Raw genomic sequence first — 23234 nt, 5'->3', positions numbered from 1 at the left:
TATTGGGGCATTTTTAAGCCTAAACAAATTTGTTTCGATGTGAGTTTCATAGATGTGTTTCATAATCAGGCATAGAATAGTATCAAACTGGCGGATAGCGCCGTTGTTTAAGTATCTAGTTCAGTGGTTCTTAACCTTTGTTACTCAGATGCTTTTGAACTGCAACTCCCAGAAACCCCAGTCAGCACAGCTGGTGGTGAAGGCTTCTGGGAGTTACAGTCCAAAACTCCTGAGGAACCCAAGGTTAAGAACCAGTGATTTCTAGTTGCACAGCCAGAGGTTGGAAGTTCAGTTCCCCGCTGTGCCTCCTTGATACGGGTTGGACTCTATTAACAGCTCTGCGGTTCTGATTATTATAGAATAATGTAGTAAAAAGGAGCCTATGAGGCCATTAAGGCCAACCCCTTGCTCAATAAGAAGCAAGAATTTATTGAAAGCGGCCCCTTCAATTGTTTGCAATGCAAGATACAGCTTTCATTCTTTCCAACAACGACCCTTTCAGGACCTTCTTTTCCCGCCTTGACTCTGTGGTCCCAGATTTGTTCCTCCCTCAGATCTTCTATAGGCACCAAAATGCCTCAACAGCAGCTCTTGTGGTAGTTCCTCAGGTCCAGGAAAGGTTGTGTTCCAGGAATTCCCACACAGAGAATTTCCCTTCCACAAGCTGGAAATTCTGCAGAGCTGTTGTAGCCAGACTGCATCAGAACCCTGAACAACAACTGCTACCTTGGGAAACTATTGCACACACTATTTCTCTCTCTCTCTCTCTCTCTCTCTCTGTGTGTGTGTTTCACTTCTTTTTTTAATCCTATGACCAATGTCACCTTAGCTATACTGCCCCCCCATATAACATATGGCTGCTGGAGTTCCGCTTAGCTTATCCGAATGGAAAAATATTTCATTGACAGCTTGTTTGCTCTCTATGGTGTGACCCAGAATCTGAAATAATTTCCAAAGGTGGTAGATCGCCTGGACATTATTTCTTTATGTAAAAGTGAAGCCCTTTCCATTTTCCCAGTTCTTTTTAATTAGTGAGTGCTGAGGGGATGGAAAAGTTATTCCTCTTAATTATATTATTGTTTTTTAAATTTTTTTAAATGTTTTTAACTGCCTGAAAGATCTCAAATTTATACATGCTCTGCCCTGAGTTCTGTTTTGCGTTGAATGCAGGAAAGTGATGTGGTATTGTTGTTTTAAATTAATTTTTAACAAGTTGCTAGAATCTTACTAGTAAATGCAAAGCGTAAGGACTCAGCGGGTAGCGCTCCCTATGTTTGCCCCAACAAACACTGTGTTTTTTTTTCCTCTGTGGAAAAAAAAACACAGTGATTTTTTTCTTGCACATTTGGCAGAAAAAATACTGCTGCATGTGCAACAGGTCATTGTATGTTCAGGGGACCAAAGAGGATACCCACCAATATGTAAAAAGCACTTCTGTCTTGAGCATGTTTCTAATGTGTTCCTGTTCTTTCAAAATCCACTGAAGAATTAAAATCTGCAGAAGGTTGCAAACGGATCATCCCCTAGCCAGTCCAATAGATCACATAGGGCACTGCACATAATTTACTCTTTCTCTCAGATTATAGCTCTGTAGCATAGCATGTGTTGAACGCCATGGGCATGCATAGCAGAAGGCACAGTTGTGTTGTGGGAAATTGCACTTCTAGAAGAGAAGAAAAATGCGAGAAGCCTCAATCTTAGCTGTTTTGAATTTAAGGTACATTAAATTATCTCTCTTCAGATTCTTGATTTTGTAGATGAAGGCCTAATATCCTTTCACTGTCAGAAGCTTGCAGTTCTCCCGATAATTGTATAACAAAACGCTGTGGGGCAATTCTGACTTCCCCCATGAAAGAGACAGGGAGGGAGGGAGAAAGACAGAGAGAAAAATTATGCCATGAGAAAATTGCTTTTTGTAGCTTTCTCCCCCTGCCCCATTACAACTTCCTTACCTCAATCTGGTTATATGGAGCATGTCTGGAAGAATATTCCTCTCCCTCACATGCCATACATTAGGACTAGAGGTGGGGATGAATATAAAAATGGATTGAGGTATGTTTTTTTGACGAAAATAGCTGGTTTGTTAAATATTCATTGACCAGTATTCATCAAATTTTAAGTCCTGATGAATACAGCTTGATGAATATTTCCCCATTTTATTTGTCCTTTGTAATTTAAAAAAAAAAAACCATTTGCCTACCGGCCACCAATCACCTGATCGGCGGGCTAATAGGCAGCCACTCACCCCACCCCTTCCTCTCCATATCTTAGCCCGCCCACCCCACTGACACCCACTTACTGTAATCGTCACCGCCACTGCCGAGGTCTCCATCAGGCCTCCACAGTCACGGCATGTAAACAAGGAAACTTGCTGCCCTTTGCAAAGATGGCGCCTGCGGCTTCATTTAGGGTAGGGAAGCTGCAGCTCCCATCTTTGCAAAGGGCAGCCTGGATTCCCTTAGTGTGCCATGGTGCGGTGGTGGTGGGGTGGTAGTGGGGGGGCGTGGATGGTTTTTTAAAATAACCCCCCACAAATTGATGAATAGCTTTGTTATTCGTCAGTTCATGGGGGGCAACTTCATGCTTCAGGAGTCGTCAAATGTTGATGACTCATGAAGCGGGGACGACTCGCCAAAATGGTGAGTCCCCATCTCTAATTAGGACTGTTATATAAATCTATGTGTGAAATTCAATCTGCATTTTTTTGTTAAGCATTTGGGACAGCAAGATAAATGAGCTGTCAAGTACAGCAGTAATAAAATTGTTCACAATGTGCCACAAATTGGCTTGTAATTCCAAAAGAAACATAGATTCTAAATTGGCAAATGGACCAGTAATCCTGGAGAGATTTCACTGTGGCCTTACAAACTTTGTAATTAGTTTTGGACATGGGTAGAGGAAGTTGGTTGATTAAAACCAACTGGTACGAAAAGTCAAATGACGTAGTTGTAAATTACTGGCTGAGGGTACTTTTGTACAATATAAAGCAACGTCTTCTTTTGAAGTACAAGATAAATTTAGAAATATTCTTTCTTCAGAGTTATTCTAACATTAGGTTTAACCTGGGGATAAACTTGTATCTTTCAACAGGCAGTGTTTGTTTATTTGCATGCTTAAGAGGGAGTCTAGATCAAAGGTTTCTCAAATGCAATCGCTGCATACAATTGCTTGGTGAAGGGAGAAAGTATCTCTCTTCCTAGTTATTAAAAAATGATTTTAAAAAACCAGATACTTGATTTCAGAAGCCCTGCTATCTCTGCAAACTGACACTAACTTTCTTTTGGTCATGTACGTTCTGTTGGGAAGTCCTACTACACTCCAGCTGCAGGAACAGAGAGAGAAAAAAAATAAGAGAACCAGATGATGACATCTAAGGGAGATAGATGCAATTTACAGAGCACATTATCAATAAGACACATTGGAGCCTCAGAATATTGGAAGTCTGATTTTTGTCAACGCTACTGGGCACTGAGTTAGGGTAACTTTTGAGCCGTAACAGGTCTACTGGGAAGCAAGAGGTGGAAATCAGCATATTCAGGAGGAGAGAAGAACAGGAACGAACCGTCTTTCTCCCTGACCCCAATAGCCCAGTAAGACTGAGCATGATCAACGGCTACAGAATGCTGCGTGTCCATGGGATAGGGACGGAACGTGTATGTGTTCTTTGCTAGTTGCCTTTCCTCTATTTTCTACTCCTCAAAATAGACATATAGAGGGTGTAGCTCTTCTCTTCCTCTCTCAAAGACCATGAAATGTAAATAAATAACTGTAGATAAAAATGGTTTTTTTAATTGCTTGTTTCCTTTAACCAAGAAGCATCCAGATTAATAATTATTCTCCTTCCAAGGGAATGAGTGAGGTTAGGTAGATCTCCTCATGCTTTTTTCCAGCACTAAAAACAGAGTAACCCAATTCCAGGTCTCTCCAGCATGATTATCTTTTCTTCTATGACTCTCTAATCATTCTCAAAAGTCATCTGAGCTAGTTGCTGTTGTCGTATTTTGATGGCAGTGAATTCCATACATGAAGCAATGAAGGTTTTCCTCCTCCTGGTCAGTAAACTCTAGGTTGGCATGAAAAAATGTATTCTTTCTGGAGTCTTCTTTAATTCATTACACAGGAGAAGGGATAGAATGGTATAAATACAGCATTAAAGAAATCTGGAATTTTTCTTCCTCTTCCTCCTACTCCTCTTCCTCCTGCTCTTCCTGATTTCTTCATAAAATGGGCAGTGTAAAAACTTGATTCTTGTTGAAGGAGATGCCAGAGGGTTTCTACCCTCTTGCTTTGGACCGAGCAAGGGAGTATTAATCTCGAAAGGGTAATTTCTTGGCAAATCTTCCCTTTTGATCAACAAAGACGAGGCCATGTGCTGCTTTTTTTCTTGAAAGTGGCTAGGTTTCCTGATAATGATGAGTTGCTCTGTTATCTACACAAGAGCATGTGTGCAGATAAAAGCATCTTGGAGGACAAATGCTGAAATAGGAAATGAGAAAGGAAATTTGACCCAGATGTAATTTCTGATCTGTGAGCCAACTTGGGTGGCCATCTTAGTGTAAGAGGAGGAAGGGGGGTGGGATTCTGATCTAGAAAGTCAATTCTTTTCTTTTTTTAAAATGCAGACCTTTTCCAAAGGGCAGCTCACTCCATGAAATGACAGATAGGGCCTTCTGCAAATCCACAGCTGTATTGGGGGGCACATTCGATATATATAATTGATGTCCCTTATAATTCCCCTACCCCCACCCCAAATAATGAGTTGTGGAGAATGGAGAGCAGAGACGGGATGGAAATAGCAGTGGGATAGAAATCTGGCAAAAGGTCTCAAACGGTCCCCAAAATCACGTGTTCTGGTTCAAACACATTTGTGGTGAAATAAGCTGCGGGAAGCAGTACATGGCAATGGACCTTGTTAGGGGATACAACATGACTGTACTACCTCTGTTGAAAAGTAATTCTCTTCCCTTTAACCACTTTAAAGAATACATCGGATCAAATGTTATGGCTCTGTTTCAAGATTAATGTGGGTTTCTGTTTAATCCTTGTGATTAATATTGGCCATGACTTTTAAGTATTTTCATATTTGTCGTGGTGAGAGACAGTGTGGTGTAGTGGATAGAATGTCTGACTGGGGCTCAGAAAATCTGAGTTTGAATCCCTGCTCACCTGTGGGAAGTCACCACAGGTGACTATCTCATATTCTTGGGAAATCCTACTAGGATCACCCTAGTTTGGAGACCAATAAATAGCACACGACAGCAACATATATAGCTAGCTTTTGTGTGCCAAAGACATACTCAAGATGATATACAGAAGAACAAATAACAAAAAGCGAAGCAAAGTACATGTAGTCATAAAAGCAGCAAGAAATCCACAGCAGGATTAAACAGCACAGTAAAAATATTCAATAAATCCCATAATCTAGGGGAGCTAGTTAAGAAAATGCTTGCAGGACTTGCAAGGAATGGATAATCCTAATAACCTGTTTACAGTCCATTTATCCCTTACCTTAGCCATGGTTTAAGATGGAAATTTCACTCCAAAAAGGGAGGGACAGTGTGGGGAAAGGAGCTGATCGTTGATCAGTTAACCATGGTATGACACAATGTGGATTACATGGAGCACTGCCCCCCCCCCCAAGATGGTTTACAATAGACTTTGTGTCTCTGGGTTTTCATGGTGTTCTCATACCCATCTTTTTCTCTTCTTGCTCTGCAGGTTCATCAAGGTCACCACTATGACTGATGGGGACTACGACTATCTGATCAAACTCCTGGCCCTCGGAGATTCTGGGGTGGGGAAAACAACATTCTTGTACCGATACACGGATAACAAATTCAACCCAAAGTTCATCACAACAGTAGGAATTGACTTCCGGGAAAAACGTGTGGTGAGGTTTTCTCTCTCTCTGTATATATGTGGTTGTTGGCTTTTTTAAAAAAAGAAAAATTCTTTCCAGCATTCCATTCAAATAACAAAATAATTCCAAATATTTGAAAACAACCAGTCATCCTGAATGTTACAACGTCCATTTCATCACAGGATTTTCCTTCAGGCACTGCTTGTAGCTGTCGTCTGAAGTTTCTGCAGCTTCTCCTTCCTCCTGTCAAACCCCGTGTCCATATGTTCTTTCAGTCTGATATGTCTTTCATATCTCTTTATCTCCACTTCTACCAGGGTTGTGATTTTGGAGGGAACCACATATCTTTACAGGCAACCCAGATATTCTAGCCTATTTTCTGAAACTCAAGCATATTTAAATTATTAATACTGACTTGGAAATGCTCTTGAGGGGAAATCTGAGCTTCAATGGGGCTTTTAAAGATAGAGAAGCTGTGGTTGTCATAGGGAAACCCTACCTAACTTTAAAAAAACCCAAAAAACCTTTTACCTCACAGGGGCCTAATTTAGTTGTCAAAGGCAGTTTTGCAAGAGATCAGAGTTGTTATATTTCTGAGAATGCTATATTGCTATAAGATAACTTTGGGAAATTATTGTCTAAATGCTTACCGCGGAAGTATATACATCTGACAGGTTTGATCCCACTGCGGTTTTTAGACCCCCACCAGAATTTTTATTTCACCCAGTTTTGTATCTGAAGAAGAAAGGGATGCTAAACCTCTTCTGAGTATATTATTCCTGGAAAACTCTGAGAAGAGCTGTGGTAAGTCAGAATTGACTTGATGGAACATAATTATTATTACGAATTTTGTGCATCAACAAGGAGGACCTGCTTGCAGGATAAAGCTTTGCCAAGTCATTTTAATGCAGAAAATCGGGAAATACTGTAGATCGCCATCCCCATGTCTTAGAATCTTCTTTTTTACGATAATCCAAGGCATGAAGAGAAATAACTCCAAAGCTAAAACCTTTAAAAGCCTGAAGATAAAATATGAAGACAGAGACAAATACAACATGTCATTACAAGGAATTTACTCTTCCCCGGCCCCTCCTTTACATGTGTATTGACAATGTGTTACCTAAATGAAGGTTCTAGGGCTCCAGATCCTTCTCACAGGGAAACAAACTCCTTTCTAAACTTAAATTTTGCAAAGCACAGAGCTTTCCTAAGGATTTCTCCACCCCTGGGCTATACTATGTAGCTTGTAAGGGTTGCATATTTCTTAAGCAACTTTAAACAGATTTTCATGAGCATTGACTAATAAGTGTATATTTGTACATGCTTTTCTTTTAGGCAAATGTACAGTTTTCAAACGTCTACATGACTCTGCGCACATTGTAAGAGGTGCTCCATCCCATTGCCATCTTGGGAGGTGCAAAATGGATATTTCCATGGGGGAATCCAAACTCAATATAGTGGCCAATGTTGTGTGGTGTGCTTTTTTTCAGAAGCATTCACATCCTTTTACAGAGCTCTGTGATTAGTTGTGTTAGCAATCTAGTCCTGATGTCAGAGCCATATGGTTTGTCATTCCAATAATAATTCTTGTTTGTGACTGTGTGGGGTTTTGTTATTTCAAAGTACAAACACACAGGATAAATTGCTATTCTAGGAAGCATCCACATGCTTGCCACTGTTCTGAGTCTTCTGTCTTACTACTAAAGCCCCATTCACATTGAGCTTCCCCCCCCCGTGCAAAAAAACAAAACAAAAAAAATAGTGCAATCAAATGCATGTTTTCTCTAAAGTAACTCCTATTGGGGTTAAATAGGGTTCACTCCCAGATGTATGATTATAGAACTGCAGTCTAAATAGTCAACGAGCAAAATGGCTTTCAAACAGAATGGCATGGGAAATCGCATCCTTTGTTCCTCTGGCAGTCTCGCATGCTGAGAAATGCACATTGCTGCCCATACATAAACAGACTTCTTTGTGTGTGTGTATCTAATGTGTGTTTTAAATGATGTTGCATATGCTATTGTGCATAATCTCTCAGTGTCAAATACTGCTGGTAGAAAATGACTTTAGTCAAAGCAATACATTACAGTCTCACAGTGCATCACACCTTTTTCTCATATTTCCCATGACTTTTAAGAGAAACCTACATGTGCATATTTTCTGGTTATTGGCGGACATAGTGCTGCTTTTTCCCCCCGAAACATAACTTGCTTATTTGCTGGGATCCAAGCAGCCATTCAGCATATACTTTGATCTTCTCTGCTGTGCTCTGCCCATTATTTCATCACTCTATTATTTCATGTATGTTTGATTACGGTAATTTCAAAAGATCTCTGGTGCCATTTACACATTTGAGCCTCAGGACAACAACTGTTTGGATCTTGGCTGAGTGATGGGAGACATGACTTTCTTGTTTCATGTCTTGTCCAAGAGGCCTGAGTTTGGTATGTAGGTGCCCAGATCGTAGCTGAAGTCAAATGGAGTGGAAAGAGTACAGTAATTAATAATGCACCCAATACAGTGTGCTATGATTAAAACACTCACTGTTTCCAATTTAGCATCAGCCAAACCCTGAACAGTCCATTCATGCTTACGTGGATATGGGAACCTTTTCTTAGGTTAGTATGAATCATAAATTCCCAGATCATCAAAGGCTGAAGAATAGAAGGAGTTTCTCTAGTTAATCATCCAGAGAGAGATTGTGCTTTGGATGTTATTTTCTGTTCCACATTTTTAACTTCTTTGCATTTGTTTAGAAGTAAAGGGGGCAGAGAAGGGAAGTGATGCTGTAATGTATCTTCTGCCTGAAGACAACCTCCCCCACCCCCTCCCTTTTTTTTTTGGCTGCTGAGCAACTCAGTTGCTCTCATCCACATGCTACTCGTCCTTGTGATCATTTCTCTCCACCCTCTATCCCAGTCTTCAAGCTCCAAGGTCTCCCCACAAGTGAAATCGGATACAACTTTTTTTCCTCTTTGTTGAATGTGTGTCTCCTCCCTCCTGTGTCCTACAAGGTGTCTCGATCACCCCAGAAATTCAGAATATTTTCCATAGCAGAATGCCATGCTAAAACTCCTTTAGAGATGCCCAGGGCAGTAAAGCCACCGTGAATGACTCCTTTAGAATAGTTTACACTCCACTCCATAAAGATAGCAAATACACACTGTATGATTCATAGGGATGTTATTTGTTATCTTCCTGTTAAACAGCAAACCTAACAGTCATAAGACTATGTATGATGCCTCCCACATTTTGCATCTTTGGCTACAAAGCATTGATAACTTTTTTGCAGACCTTTAAGCAGCTATTGTTAATGAGGGTGCATGTGTTCATGTCTTCAGTTCCAATGTGACCTTTCTTGTTAGGTCATGATTTTAGCATGTTTATTTATTTATTTATTTATTTATTGGTCAGACCATTACCTGATAAAATGTAACCTTGCAGATGTTGGAAAACATCTGCCTTATTCCACTTTTCTTCCAAGCTACATGGGATTTCCTTATGCTGTTATCACAGTGTTCCTGAGAGAGTAACTAGAATAGGGTCACCCAGTCAGTTCCGTGACCTGGTGAGGTCTATCCAACTCTAATTTATTTATTTATTTAATTTATATGCCGCCCACACTACCCAAAGATCTCTGGGCGGCTTACAGCATTTAAAATACAATAAAGATATGTAACAATTAAAATACAATTAAAATATATATAAATTTGCCATCAGACCCACAGCTAATATTATTTCAGTTAAAAGCCTTCTGGAACAGGAAGGTTTTGACCTGGTGCCGAAATGTCATCAGTGTCGGCGCCAGACGAATTTCAGTCGGGAGGGCATTCCATAGTCTGGGGGCAGCTGCCGAAAAGGCCCTTTGTCTACAAGCCGTCCCTCTTACCTCCTTGAGGGACGGCTCTTTCAAAAGGGCCCCCTGGCTAGATCTTAACTGCCGGGTAGGCTCATATGGAAGGAGGCGGTCCTTCAGGTATCCAGGGCCCAAGCCATTTAGGGCTTTATATGTCAAAACAAGCACTTTGAATTGGGCCCGGGCAGCAACTGGTAGCCAATGTAACTTATACAGAATCAGCTTGATATGTTCCCTGGCGGCCAAACCACTCACCAGCCACACCGCTCGATTCTGGACCAGTTGCAGTCACCAGACCGTCTTCAAAGGCAGCCCCACGTAAAGTGCATTGCAGTAATCTATACGGGATGTTACCAGTGCATGTGTAACTGTCATGAGACTCCGCTCGTCCAGGTAGGGCCGTAGCTGGTATAGTTTCCGCAGCTGGAGGAAGGCGCCCCTGGCCATAATACCATACCCACAAAAAGAACACTAGCTCTCTTCCTCCCTCCCTTCCTCTGTCTCTTTCATTGTAAAGGTCCAGGCATCTGTTGACAAATGTCCATGATGTTATGGGTAATAAAGCAGCCATATGACCACTGCAGAACCTGTTGTATTCTCAGTTATACTAGTCAGTTGTGCGTTGGAGTCTTAAGTAAGTTTTATCATCTCAATAACCAAATAGTGACCTATGTTCAAATCAACATCTTAAGTTCTCTTTGGCATGTTCTAGGTATACAACAGCCGGGGGTCAAATGGATCTCCTGGGAAAGCCTTCAAGGTTCATCTGCAGCTGTGGGACACAGCTGGGCAGGAAAGGTAATGCACAAGACCTTAAGCTCTGTTTAACAAATACAGGTGGAAGAGCACAGGGGGGGGGGGAATTCCATCAGTTGCTTTTAAGACATTTAAAGTTAGGCAAATTGAGAAGACAGAGGTTTTTTTTCCGTGCTTTTGAGGCTTTCTTGTTAAATTAGTTGGAACAAATGTACCCCAGTTACTAATTTGGATCGCTTAGTTTGGACAAGAGATTTGAACTGTATTTAGGAGGACTGGGGGGGGGGAACCAATTTGTATGCTCTGTTCCTTCAAAGGAACTGTTGTATACCTTATTTTTCTCAAAAAGATTGGCATGCCCCTAGAAGCTTCCCCATGTCTTTCCCATCATGATGACATCGTGAAGCAAACTATTGCCTTCTGGTCCCTATTCTGCCCCTTTATGCCATATAAATCTATGTAACAATAAATAGAGATTGATAGAGCTGTTCTACCATGGGATCATCAGTCAATGGTTGGCTTTTACCATTCAGCTTAGCTGTTTTCCTCTGCTAGACAAGTAACACTGCTGATTCCAGTGGGAGTTGTGCCATCCCCGTGCAGCTAGGAATAAGGACCTAACATATCTGGATCTAGCAAGTGTTTGGCCAACAGCAGGTGTTTCGTGATCTGCTTTTCCAGCAAACCTGGAAATTGTGTTGTTGTTGTTTCTAGGGCACATGGTGTGCCACGTTTAAAAAGCATGTTTATTTCTCTTTGTGGAAGAGAAAATGTCTATTCTGTCATCTATGAAATGCTTTGTGAGATAATGTGCTACTGCCATGCCTTCTCTCATCCAGCTGTTAGTTGTGTCCATGGTGTCTAATGGAGCTTATGATTTCCAGTTGGTGAATTACGCAGGACTATCCTTTGTACAGGATTGTATACAATGGCATTGTATATAATCTTCTACAGAGTGACATGAACAAACAGTCCCTGCTCTCAAGTGGCTAAGATGCACGAAGGGTGAGAGAAGAAAGAGAGAAATGAAACAGTTATTTAGCTTACATTGATGTACTGTAATATAAATTCAGGTGGTGGGTTTTATTTCTAAGCAGTACATCCAATTAATAAAGCAATGTATTTGTTTGGTTTTTTAAAAAATGTTTTCATCTTTCCAAAACCCTTGGATGGCTGATGGTGTCTGAGAGTCATTCCCACTTTTTCACAGAGGCAGAAAGGCTTCAGTTGTAATGTGAAACCACATAATCTTAACAACAGCAGAATAACATCTTTTCTCTTCAGAACTGTGAATTTACAGTATCTGTATACATCTTTTAATCCAAGTAAGATAAGGTTTATTTAATTAGATTATCACTCAAGTAATGATGAAAAGAAGCAAATGGAAACTGCCACCTGTCTCTTTGTGGCAGTTCGGTGGAAGTGCAGTGTGTGATATAATTCTCACCTTTCATTTAAATTAAAAAAACCTCACTTTTTTAGTTGTTGCACACAGGATTGTGTTTGCTGCAATAGTGCTAAACACAGTCAGAGGACAGAACATTTTATTTGCATAAGATCTTGAGTTTAGCACCTTGTTGTTGTTCCTTGAACGTCCCTTTGATGCCAGAACCAGTTATTTATTAACTAGTTATTTATAATTAGTTGAGAACAGTTAATCATAAATCATTACTTGCTTATAATTAGTTTTATTTTACAGTAACTAAGGCATAATCAACTTACATTCCCTGAAATCTTGTTGTGCCACTACACAAAAGGCATAATTTTTTGGAGGCAAATTGCCACAGGTTAAGAAATCTCTGTAGCCATTATGTGTTTGCAACAGGATTTGAGCCATTGTGATTCTCAGCCCAGTGAGTGATAACTTCACTCCTTTAGTGGTGTGACTGCTTTTGAAGTCACTCTTCTATTGCAGAAGTGTGACTTTGCTAACGAAGGGGGAAACATTACATGGCCCAAATGCTGGTGTGTCCTCTGGCACTTGTTGTGATGTTATGCCTGGATGTTTAGATGACAATGAGGTGAACAGAAGGAGAGTCTGCCTTGCACCATTGTGAGCTGTAGCATTCAAGACTTCTTTTTTTTCAGAAAGGAATGAAACATAGCTTTTCTAATTACTTTTGAGAAATGAGGAAAGTAATGAATTTTTAAAATCATGACCATAGTGATAAATAACTGGTGGAGGGCCTTTGAGTTAAAACTAATTACTTTTTATACATAACTTTTCACATCTGAGTGATACTGGAATCAGTTAGACAGACAAATGTGCAGGAAAATTCTTAACCTTGACTCAACGTGCAGAATTTTAATTCCCCCCTCATTTTTTTAATTAACAAACAGCTACATGTCAGCACTTCCGGGAATGCATTATGATCTACGTAGGGTGAGATTACAATGACAAACCATGTGGGAAATGCTGTGGTATACAGTCTGGTTCACATTAATTCTCATTGGCTACATGACATAAAATAAAATATGAATCACTTTCACCATTTAAATCTATACCTTTTTCCTCAGCCACTGGGGGTTATACTTTTTTGGAATTGAAATCATTTGAATCAGTTAAGACAGTGTGATCCTTTAGGCTGATATGGAGGGCTTTGCAACCATTGTATTTAAAACTACTCTAGCAAGCTACTGAAGCTGTGATAGAGGCAGGGCATTGGGGAAAATGGCTCTCACTTGAACCCTTTCCTCCCCACACCTGTTGTCTGGGTCTTCTTCCATCTTCTCTTCTCCTTCTGTTTCTTTCTTTCATTTTTAAAGGCTTGCTCTCCTAGTGCTAAGGCAGCTGGCCAACGTCTCCCCCAAAACAGTGAGGAGTGGGCAAAGAGAGAGGAGAACATTTCAAGGCAGCTGTGCTCTAAGCATGCAAATATGGACAGCCAAGCTACCATAAAATTTCTTCCTCCCTTTTGAATCCCTTGCTCTTTTTTCCTCCTTTGGTCAGCCAACTACCCTAGATCTGGGACAGCAAACTTTTAAATGGAGGGAGTGGGGAGGGAATGGAAGGGAAGGGAAAAGGAAAACAGGCCCAGGCAACAGGTGTGGGGATTAAGGGATTCAAATGATTAACAAGCTGCAAACAATGCTGATTTCCTTCTCTTTCTCTGGTAACTCTTGTTTGTTTGGCTAAAGCAAATTAACATGGGGAAAAAACAACTTTCCAAATGCAATTTCACAGCAGATCCATTTGTTTTTCCTGTTGTGTAGTCAGATCATTTGAAATCTTGTTGATTCCTCTGTTTTTACAGCAACATTTTAATGACAAGAAAAAAAACTTTTCTTCGTCTTTTGATTTCAAAATTTTTAAAAAAAATATGGAAGAGAAATGTTTGTCTATTAGTTTTTTTTAGGCTCACTTGGTATGTTTATCTCTTTTTTTCTCTCTCTTGGTAGATTCAGAAGTCTAACAACAGCTTTCTTCAGAGATGCCATGGGTTTCCTGTTAATGTTTGATCTCACCAGTCAACAGAGTTTCCTAAATGTCAGAAACTGGATGAGTAAGTGTTAGCCTTGAGTGCTTTTAGATTAATCTGTATTGCATCCATCATCCGTCATCCTTCATTCAGTGGTAGTGCCTATATGAGAGAATCTCTGTTTGGCCTTAAAATAATACATCAAACAAAATAAAACACCATGCACCATCCACATGGATACCTCAAAAGAACTGGTGGGTGTCACACCCTAAATTTACCATATGTCCCACCTTTCTCTTTAACTTGCCACTTAAACTATTAGACCTGGATTTGTCCACAAGGCACGGGATTAATTATGCATGTTGACATTCGTTTCTTTCCAATTTTTTACCTGTTGCTACCACTAACTCTTACTTGCTCTCATGTATCAATTATTGCCACTCTTACGCAAGCATTACCAACCTTCAGGTAATCAACAAGGTATGCCACTTGGCTTGAACTAAATTGAGTCACTTCTAGTTCTTATCCATCTCCCCACTCTTTCCAATTCAATCCTCTCGGACCCCACCCACTTCCCTCTCTCTCCCCCTCTCCCCCTCCCTTCCTACCCAGGCAATCCAAACCATTCTCATTCCATACTTCACACTCACCCCCTCCTCTCACACACTTGTTATCCTTAGATACTCTAAGCAAGCTGCTTAACCATGTTAACATAAACTGACACATTGAACACAACTAGGAATCAACGGGGGTCTCCATGGAATCTGTGCACTAGGAAGTCTAAACCAGGGCTTGGTTCAAACTTATTTTTGCCACAAGACACCCTCCATGTCCAAGTCCTAGGTTTTCATAGTTATCTGGCTGGCCATTATGGGAAACACATTGCTAAGAATTAGACATGGAAATGAATACAAAAATGGATCGTGATATTTGTCTAAAATTGCTGATTCATTAAATATTTGTCCATTCATATTTGTGGGTTCCAGAGACCCCCACGAATACAAAGGGATGAATATTTTCCCATTTTTATTTGTCTCCATATGAAGGGGGGGAAGCCATCCTATGGCTTTTCCATTCTGCCTACCTGACTGCCGATCAGCTGATTGGCAGGCTGATAGGCAGCCACCCACCCCCACAGCCACCCATCCCCACAGTCTACCCCCCATCCCCCTACCTTAGCCCCCCCCGCCCCGACACCCCCTTACCGTAATCGTCACCGCTGCTGCTGAGGTCTCCATCAGGCCTCTTCAGCCATGGCCTGTAGAAAGGAAAACTGGCTGCCCTTTGCAAAGATGGAAGGGTGGGGGGGTTGGCAGCAGGGGGCGGTGTTTTTTTGTTTTTTGTTTTTTCCAGTAGCCCCAAGAATTGACGAATAAATTTGTTATTTGCCAGTTCAGGGAAACTTTGTGCTTCATGAGTTGTCAACTTTTGACGACTCACAAAGCAGGACAACTTGCCAAAATGGTGAGTCGTCCCCATCTCTACTAAGAATCTTTGGTCTGATGGAGTGGGTTGCTCTTCTGAGCTTTTTTTCTAAGTCTTGGTCACAATCATTTCTGGATATGCAAAATGGCAATAATAATAAGCCTATTTTAAGATTTACCGAGACAATACGAAGTGTTACAAGAACTTAAAATGTACTCAATACCAAAACTGGTATGTCATTTTTGTATAAAGGAAGGAACAACATTCACATAACTTGGCCTTTGTGGAGAAAATGTTTGATGTTATTGTTTAAATTGATGTTCCCTAGGTTATTATTTGTTGATCTATTTGAAGATAACATGGCTGTTGCACTTAATGTTCACTCATCTAAAAATAAGTCATGAAATAGTCTGTATTAGGTGGACAATTATTTTCTATGGATCCTTTTCTATGTGGCATTTCAATATTCCTTATCAGCATTCTTTATTTTCATTAGGTCAACTACAAGCAAATGCTTATTGTGAGAACCCAGATATAGTATTAATTGGAAACAAAGCTGACCTATCAGATCAGAGAGAGGTCAATGACAGACAAGCAAAAGATCTTGCAGACAAATATGGGTAAGCCTGGGTTCTTTCAGTTAAAGTCAGCAGAAATGTCTGTTTCTTACTTTGTTTTCTCTCCCACCTTTCTCTCTGTAGAGGGATTCTTACAAATGATTTAAAATATTAATATTAAAATAGTTAACAGATATGTAAACCACATTATTAAAGATATTTAATAGTATTAGTTGAAATCTAGCAGCAAATCACAATTAGAGTAGGCCCATTGAATCAGTGGGACTTACAGAGGAGATGACTCACCAAATCCCCACAAATTCCCCCAGGAACCATCATGAAACCATTCAGGTCCATCAACCTTCTGAGATAGTCCATCTTGCAGGTGCTTTGAGTTCCAGTGAGTCTAAACTCCACCAGGCAATGACCTCTCCATGACAATGGAACTGCAAAGAGTTCTTTCACATCCAGATCACCAACATCCTTCCTAGAAAAGCAACAACAATAAAACAAAAAACAAACAGGTCCAGTGTGTTGCCTGCAACATGAGTGGGACTGGATGCCACCTGGGGCATACCCATGGAAGGCCTGAGCCACTCCTGACAAGGCTAACTCAATATGGCCATTGAAGTCTTCCAGCACAACAGGCCAAGGAGATTCCAGTGCCAACCAAAAAACCACTTTGGTTGCCTCAGGCAGTGAAACCATTATGTAGCAGGATAGGCACTACATCAACAGAATCCCTATTCTGTCTTGGGTACCCACCTTTAGATCCACAAACTTGAATCCAGCACACTGCAGGATGCAGCTGCTGATGAAGGTGATAAAACCACGATAATTCACTGCAGCTCCACCTTCTTGCCCCCTAGGTCTTGCCTCCTGAGTTTGAAGTTGGTTAGGAGGGTTGAAGTAGGCTTGTTTGGGAATGCCCCACACCGTGATCTGAATTCCAAAGTTACCAATCTTTGCCAAAGCAAAGTCATTCTCCTTTGATGGAAGGCAATTTAAGATATGGGAGTAAGCTCTTCTTTGAAAAGAGCCAGGTGTATGTGTCATAAATGTGACCCTTTCAAAATGCTTCCCCATCTGACTGTGTTTTTCTGTGTTAGCATCCCATACTTTGAAACAAGTGCAGCTACTGGTCAGAATGTGGACCAGGCGGTGGAGATGCTGTTGGACTTGATAATGAAGCGTATGGAGCAGTGCGTTGAGAAGACTCAAGTCTCTGATACGATGAATGGAGGAAATTCAGGAAAACTGGCATCAGAAAAATCAGAGGAGAAGAAGTGTGCATGTTGACTTGCTACCCTTGAACTGAGGAGAACAAACAAGAAATTGTCAAATCAAAAAATAGCAGACCGACACAACACTTAAATCCAACTCTGGAACCTCCCTTGGGCCACGTGGAGAGCTGTTGTTTTTCTTAAGCAAGCCTGATTTGTTTCAATGCTGAGGAAGTCATGCTTCTGTGTTTGAACAGGTGCTCCTTTTACAGTGCCATCTTCAGAGAGAACCCAAAGGACCCCATCTTCTCGATACAGTTAGTCTAGTAAATTGAGGAAATAATTGTTTGCAGGAGTGGATTGTCGAAAATGACAGGAGATAGATTTGTGACCTGAAAGGAGAGGGGGGTCACCCTTATACACCTGCACCATCGTCCCTACTCTTGTTGCCTTCACTTACAGTGTGCTTTATCCATCTGCTAAAAACAATTGAGAGAAATTAGAAGGGTATGTATTGTGGCTTTTCATCTGTGTCTTCATGTTTTTTTTTAATACTGAGTAGTACCAATGTAGTGACGTTCAGCTGCCTGAGCTCCTGATGAACTCAGGCAGTAGCATTCTGTTTTAGAATCGTCAAGGACCTGCAAAGCAACACAGCTCAGTCACTGAGGGGAGTAGAGGGATGTGGGCTAGGGGAGAGAGAGGTCCAAAAATTGTGATACAATGTTGGAAAGGAACCAGCGCCCACTGTAATGAAGGTTTCACTCTAAAGTTTAGAAAGAAATGAAAAAGCCCTGCCCGCCCTTTGAACACCCAGGTCCAGCTCATAGGCTTCCCAACAATATGTGTCAAGGGATCCATACATGTTTTGCTCTGTGACTTTAACCTTGTGATGTTTAATTGTAGCCCCCTTTCTGTACCGGAGAAAACGAGCTAACAGAAATACCATTCCATGTGAATATGTTAACTTTTCTAATTAGTGTTTTTTCCCCACAGTCATGATTTTATTTCCATATTTATTTTACAAGTGGGTCACATCATAGATGTGGAACCGCAGGGTGTTGGCAAAGCCAAACCAAAAGCAAAACCTTGATTAAATAAATAATGGATGGATGGCATCAAAACTTGGAAAAGCTTCTAAACAGGAGGGGGGGGGAAGGAGGGACAGTAGTCTCTTACTGTAGCAATTGTAAAGGGTATGGGATCATTTAAAGCCAAGTGTCACAGGACAGCCATGTTTCCGCTGAAATAAAATCCAGCAATTTCCCATCAACTGTACACCATTCCTACATGATGCCACTGTGGAGTAAAGGATCAGTTGGTGACGTCATAGAGTGAGCAACGTGGCTTGGTGTCATTGTGCTCAAATAAAGTGGGTCCTCAAGACCATAAACATCCCAACGAGTTTAGAGAAAGCTAGATTGAAAAGCCTTCAGCACGATGCTGCTCTTTGCTTTTTCATCATCTTGACAAGTCTGACCCAGGCAGGTCCTCTTTTAAAATATTGCCATTGAAAACTATACAGCCTGTCACTTTGAAAAGTTCATCTTACCAGGACAGAATGTTCTTCACGGATCAATTCAAAGCAAAAGTACTATTTATTATATTCGTTACCAATTAATACCTATTGCCATCTTCAGTTCTTTAAACCCTACATGCGCTGTGTTTCTTACGCAAGATGTGAAAGCATTTATCAGAAAGAGAAATGAGGGGTTGCGTACTCTTGTACAGCTACTCTTCAGTTTAATTCCTGTGCCACGTTCAGAACAGTATAAAGTAAAATGTCTGCTAATTGTCTAAGTCTTGGATACATCGCTTTAGAAATAATAATCTTTTATAAGTTTCATGGTGCAATTCCTGCAAAATAAGCCTCTTTGTTGTTATCATTTTCCATCTTCAGTGCTGTTGAAATGATGCACATTATCACAGAGAACTAGTATTTACACTAGGAAAGGAGGAGTCGATCGCAAGATGTCTCACAAGAAATTGGTAGCTTGAGTGGGTGTGAACCGTTCTGGCTGATGTTAAAAGAACAGGGTATTCTTGGTTTATTACAGGCATTGTTGCCTTCTTGTATTGCCCTGCATGGTAAAAAAAAAATTAAATGAAGACTTCTTTTTCTGCCAATCTGTTGTTATTACATGCCATGCGATCTTCTTGTGGCTTTCCTATGGATAAGAGGAAAATAACACAACCTGTCCTCAAACTTGGCATGCACCCTCAATATTCTCAGCTCTGGACGAGTTGTTTCTCATCGTTGCTAACTTGTTCTCAGCCCAAAAGACCACCTGCTGAAGAACTGGGGTGCATGGCCAATCTTAGCTGAGGAGGCTCAGACTATTTACTGTTTAGGGTTCCACTGGACTGATTCTGGGCAAGTTTTCAAGCATCTCTGTTGACCATGTGGTGGCCTTTGGCACTCTTTAAGTTTGATACAGATACGCTGGTATTTCAACAGCAGGCACGTGGATTTGTCTGTTATGCATATTTTGATAGCTACCTATCCTGACATGGCCCCCAAAACGAACTGCTAGTGCCTCTGCTTCAGTGTGTGTGTGTCTGTCTAGGCCAGCACAATATCACTGGGAGTGCATGTTCTACGTGTGCATGCTTATTTCCCCGTGAATCCAAAACATTCACTTACTCGATCAGCAAGAAGGGGCAGCTGGTGGTGTTTTGGTTTTCTTTATGCATATTTGAGGCTTCACCTGCATTCAGTTGAGAAGTTTGAGAAAGATATGACTTTGCTTCCGAATGATGCCTGCCTGCATAGCCCCTAGAAATTAGCATAATACATATCCAACTGCAATTTTGGCCACCAAGTACAAACTGAATTGTGTAATCCATTGCAGATTGCTGGATTTGCTCGAAGGCTGCAGTGATTGCCATACTAGAGTCTATGTAATGTTTCTAATTATGCCTATTCTTATTCCTTTCTTGCCACATAATTAATTCTTTGTGATACCCAGTGATCCCACCTCCTCTTCACTGTCTCATTAGAGCTGAAAAGGCAGGGGAGCCGGATATGTATGAATGACATCCAATATTTCAGTGTAGGAAAATTTCCTTGCTCTCACATTTTTAACACAGGCTGCTTAATAGAAGAGGGACACAGAATCGAATTCTTGAGTAGAATTTGGCTGTAGTTTGTTGATCAACAACTGTTGGAGAGCAGAAAGGTCTGTATGAATACAAAAAGTGTTACTGTAATTGCTGGCTTCCTTACAATCTGTTTAAAGTTATGGCTGCCGCAGTTGCCCTTGGTAGCCGTGGTGAATTTTTCCAACAAAACATCCCTTTGTTGTGTGCAAGGGTGAGGGTTAGGTGGGTGGATGTACACCACTGTGGTTGCATGTGAATGATAATCCCCATGGAGAACTAAAACTGTGTGTCACTGTATTTTCTGGACAAAGTAAACAGATTACACATTACTGAGTGAGGAAAACACACAGTGCTTCTAAAAATAATAGTGGATCAGTCTCAAGTGAATGTCAAGAAAACACACTTAAAGTTTGTAGAGGTTTTATTTCAGACCTATAATGCGTTCAAGCTTACATGAAGTGTTCCTGCCAATTGTAGTCTCACTTTTCCGTAAGGCAGGGATAGTCACCAGTGACTTTTGAGTGCACACTGGAAAAACACTGAAAACCTTTTCCTGCACATCAAGCAGTTCCACGTGAGGTCCAGATGTGAGACTTGTTCAAGCTTCTCCCAGGGGCATGAGGCTTACACAATGCTTTCTCCATCACCTCACAGGTATTTTCCTTTATTTCCTATCTGCATTTCTAAATGGACAATTTCTACACATAAACATAGTGGCTGATAGACAGTTGCTTAGCAAAAGAAAATTCCTCACTTTCCGCTTTTCTTAACCAGCAAATAAAACATCCCACCACGATGCTCAGCCGCATGCGCCCATGCGCCAAGCCAGCGTGCATGTTCCCTGAGATTTGCGATGTGGATTCTTCACTGGCTGGCTAAGCATAAACTGAAAGTTACAAATTTTCTCACACTGACCAACAGGATTTCAGCCATTGTGTATCATACTTTATGTACAGCTGTTATAGAAGTGAAGTGAGAAAAGTCACAGTTATATGTTACAATCAGGAGGTAAGCGGACCTGTGGCTAATAGTGTACCAAGAAATGTTTGGGCAAATAAGGTGGATTCTCCTTAAGGAACACTCTCATTTTGACTGTGCTATAACTGTGATCTGCCTTCCTGTGTACAGGAGAAAGCTGGGATGTGGGGATTAGGTAGCATCAAGCAGTAGATAACATTCTTCCTCTTAAAAAAAACAACAACCTTCTCTCATCTTGTTCATGCAGCAGCCTCTATGTTCTCTACTTAATTTCACACCAATGATTCAAACAAATTCAATACGAAACACTTTTTTTCCCTATAATTGCCCATTTTCCCTGCACAATAGGGCTGTTAGTGTACATATCTATATAATTCAAGGTACTTAATGTATCTTGGTTGGATATATTTATTGAAATGAATCCTTTTCAGGTTTTTGTATTCTTTGTCTTTGATTTATCACTTTGAATCTTCTAGTTGATTGAGTGCTTTGCTTCCTTTCGTGCTCTACTCTCCCTCTGTTTAGACTCCTCTGAAAGCATGTTTTCTGTTGGTCTCTGCAGCAGGTCTGTAAATGTCAAAAGATTTACATTCTTGAATGTGGAAGTTTTTATTATATGTCTCTTGATAGACGTGTGATGCCAGCATAATAACGTCAGTCATTACTTTGTTGTACCAAAGTACCTGTGGCTTTAAATTATACCTATCTATACATGCACACATGCTGTCCGAATTTACTGGTGTCTGGGTTTGTATAATATGGTTAAGAAATGTAATCTTGTGATTTCATTTCTGCACTGTTTTGAAAAATTAAAAAAGAATACCTTTTTAATCAGTAGTGTGTTTTGGTTTTTTGAGAGCAGAAATTAGTGTGTGTGTGGGAGAGGCACTGTATAAATCCACAAAATCCTATAATTTATCTATACCAGAGGAAGTCACATCACTGAATTGCTTCTAGTTAAGAAGACAATATATAGTATATTACAGAAGTGAGTACACCTCCTCACATTTCATAAATGTGAGGGGGTGTACATTTTGCCAATGTTTCTTTCCTTAGCAAAGTGGTAGAGAGGGTGGTGGCTGACCAGCTCCAGGCCCTTTTGTATGAAACCAATGCCCTGGATCCATTCCAGTCGGGCTTCAGGCCACGCCACAGTACAGAAACGGCACTGGTCGTCCTTTCTGATGACCTGTTCAGGGAGGCTGACAAGGGTAAAACGTCTCTGTTCGTCCTCCTCGATATCTCAGCCACCTTCAATACCATTGACCACGGTATCCTCCTGGGGAGGCTCTCTGAGTTGGGAAGCGGTGGTCTGGTGCTTGCCTGGCTCCGATCCTTCTTGGGGAGAATACAGAGAATACAGCTTGGGGAGAGTGTCATCAGGGAGTGTGGGGCTTTGTGTTACCAATATGCTGATGACACCCAGCTCTACATCTCCTTTTCTCTAACAACAGTGGATGCCGTTTCGTCCCTTCAGAGGAGGCCGTATTGCAAAGGATGCGGGTAAATGGTCTGAAGCTGAACCCAGATAAGACGGAGGTCCTGAGGGTGGATGGCCCCACCACTGGTGGTTTGAGAAACTCCCTCTCTTTGGGGGGGCGACTCTCACCACGAAGTCTGAGGTTCACAACTTGGGAGTCCATCTGGATCCATGGAAATCCAGGTAGCATCAGTGGTCCGCACCACCTATTTCCATCCGCAGCAGATTGCCCAGCCTCATTCCTATCTTGATGTTGGGGTGCTCACCACTCTGGTCCATGCGCTTGTAGTCTCGAGATTAGTTTACTGTAATGCGCTCTATGTGGGGCTACCTTTGAGATTGATGCAGAAGCTTCAAATGGTGCAGAAGGCGGCGGCCAGACTTCTTATTGGGGTGAGAAAACATCAACATATCTCCTCTACTCTGGATGCCCTGCATTGGCTGCCCGTTCATTTCCACATTGATTTCAAAGTATTAATGATGACATATAAAGCCCTAAATGGTTTAGGACCTCAATATCTAGCAGAATGGCTTCTCCCACTTAGATCTACCTGAATCACTCGTTCTAGCCAGGATGA

At 41.1% G+C, this 23234-nt stretch overlaps 1 protein-coding gene across 10 annotated transcripts in view; it reads left to right on the top strand.

Annotated features, from left to right (window-relative positions):
• Positions 1-22007, top strand: part of RAB27B (RAB27B, member RAS oncogene family) — a 120948-nt gene extending 98941 nt beyond the window's left edge. For all 10 annotated transcript variants that reach the window (XM_078384126.1, XM_072992916.2, XM_020800293.3 and 7 more), the window contains 5 exons: positions 5719-5890; positions 10429-10514; positions 13872-13975; positions 15813-15936; positions 16983-22007. In XM_078384126.1, coding sequence (XP_078240252.1) covers positions 5719-5890; positions 10429-10514; positions 13872-13975; positions 15813-15936; positions 16983-17172 — 676 coding nt within the window. In that variant the 3' untranslated portion in view covers positions 17173-22007. The remainder of the gene's footprint in view (positions 1-5718; positions 5891-10428; positions 10515-13871; positions 13976-15812; positions 15937-16982) is intronic.
• The last annotated feature ends 1227 nt before the right edge of the window (positions 22008-23234 follow it).

The sequence above is a fragment of the Pogona vitticeps genome, chromosome 2 (assembly GCF_051106095.1).
Source record: "Pogona vitticeps strain Pit_001003342236 chromosome 2, PviZW2.1, whole genome shotgun sequence".
NCBI lineage: Eukaryota > Metazoa > Chordata > Lepidosauria > Squamata > Agamidae > Pogona > Pogona vitticeps.
Note: the sequence above shows the minus strand (reverse complement) of the source record. Positions and strands in the feature narration are given on the sequence as shown.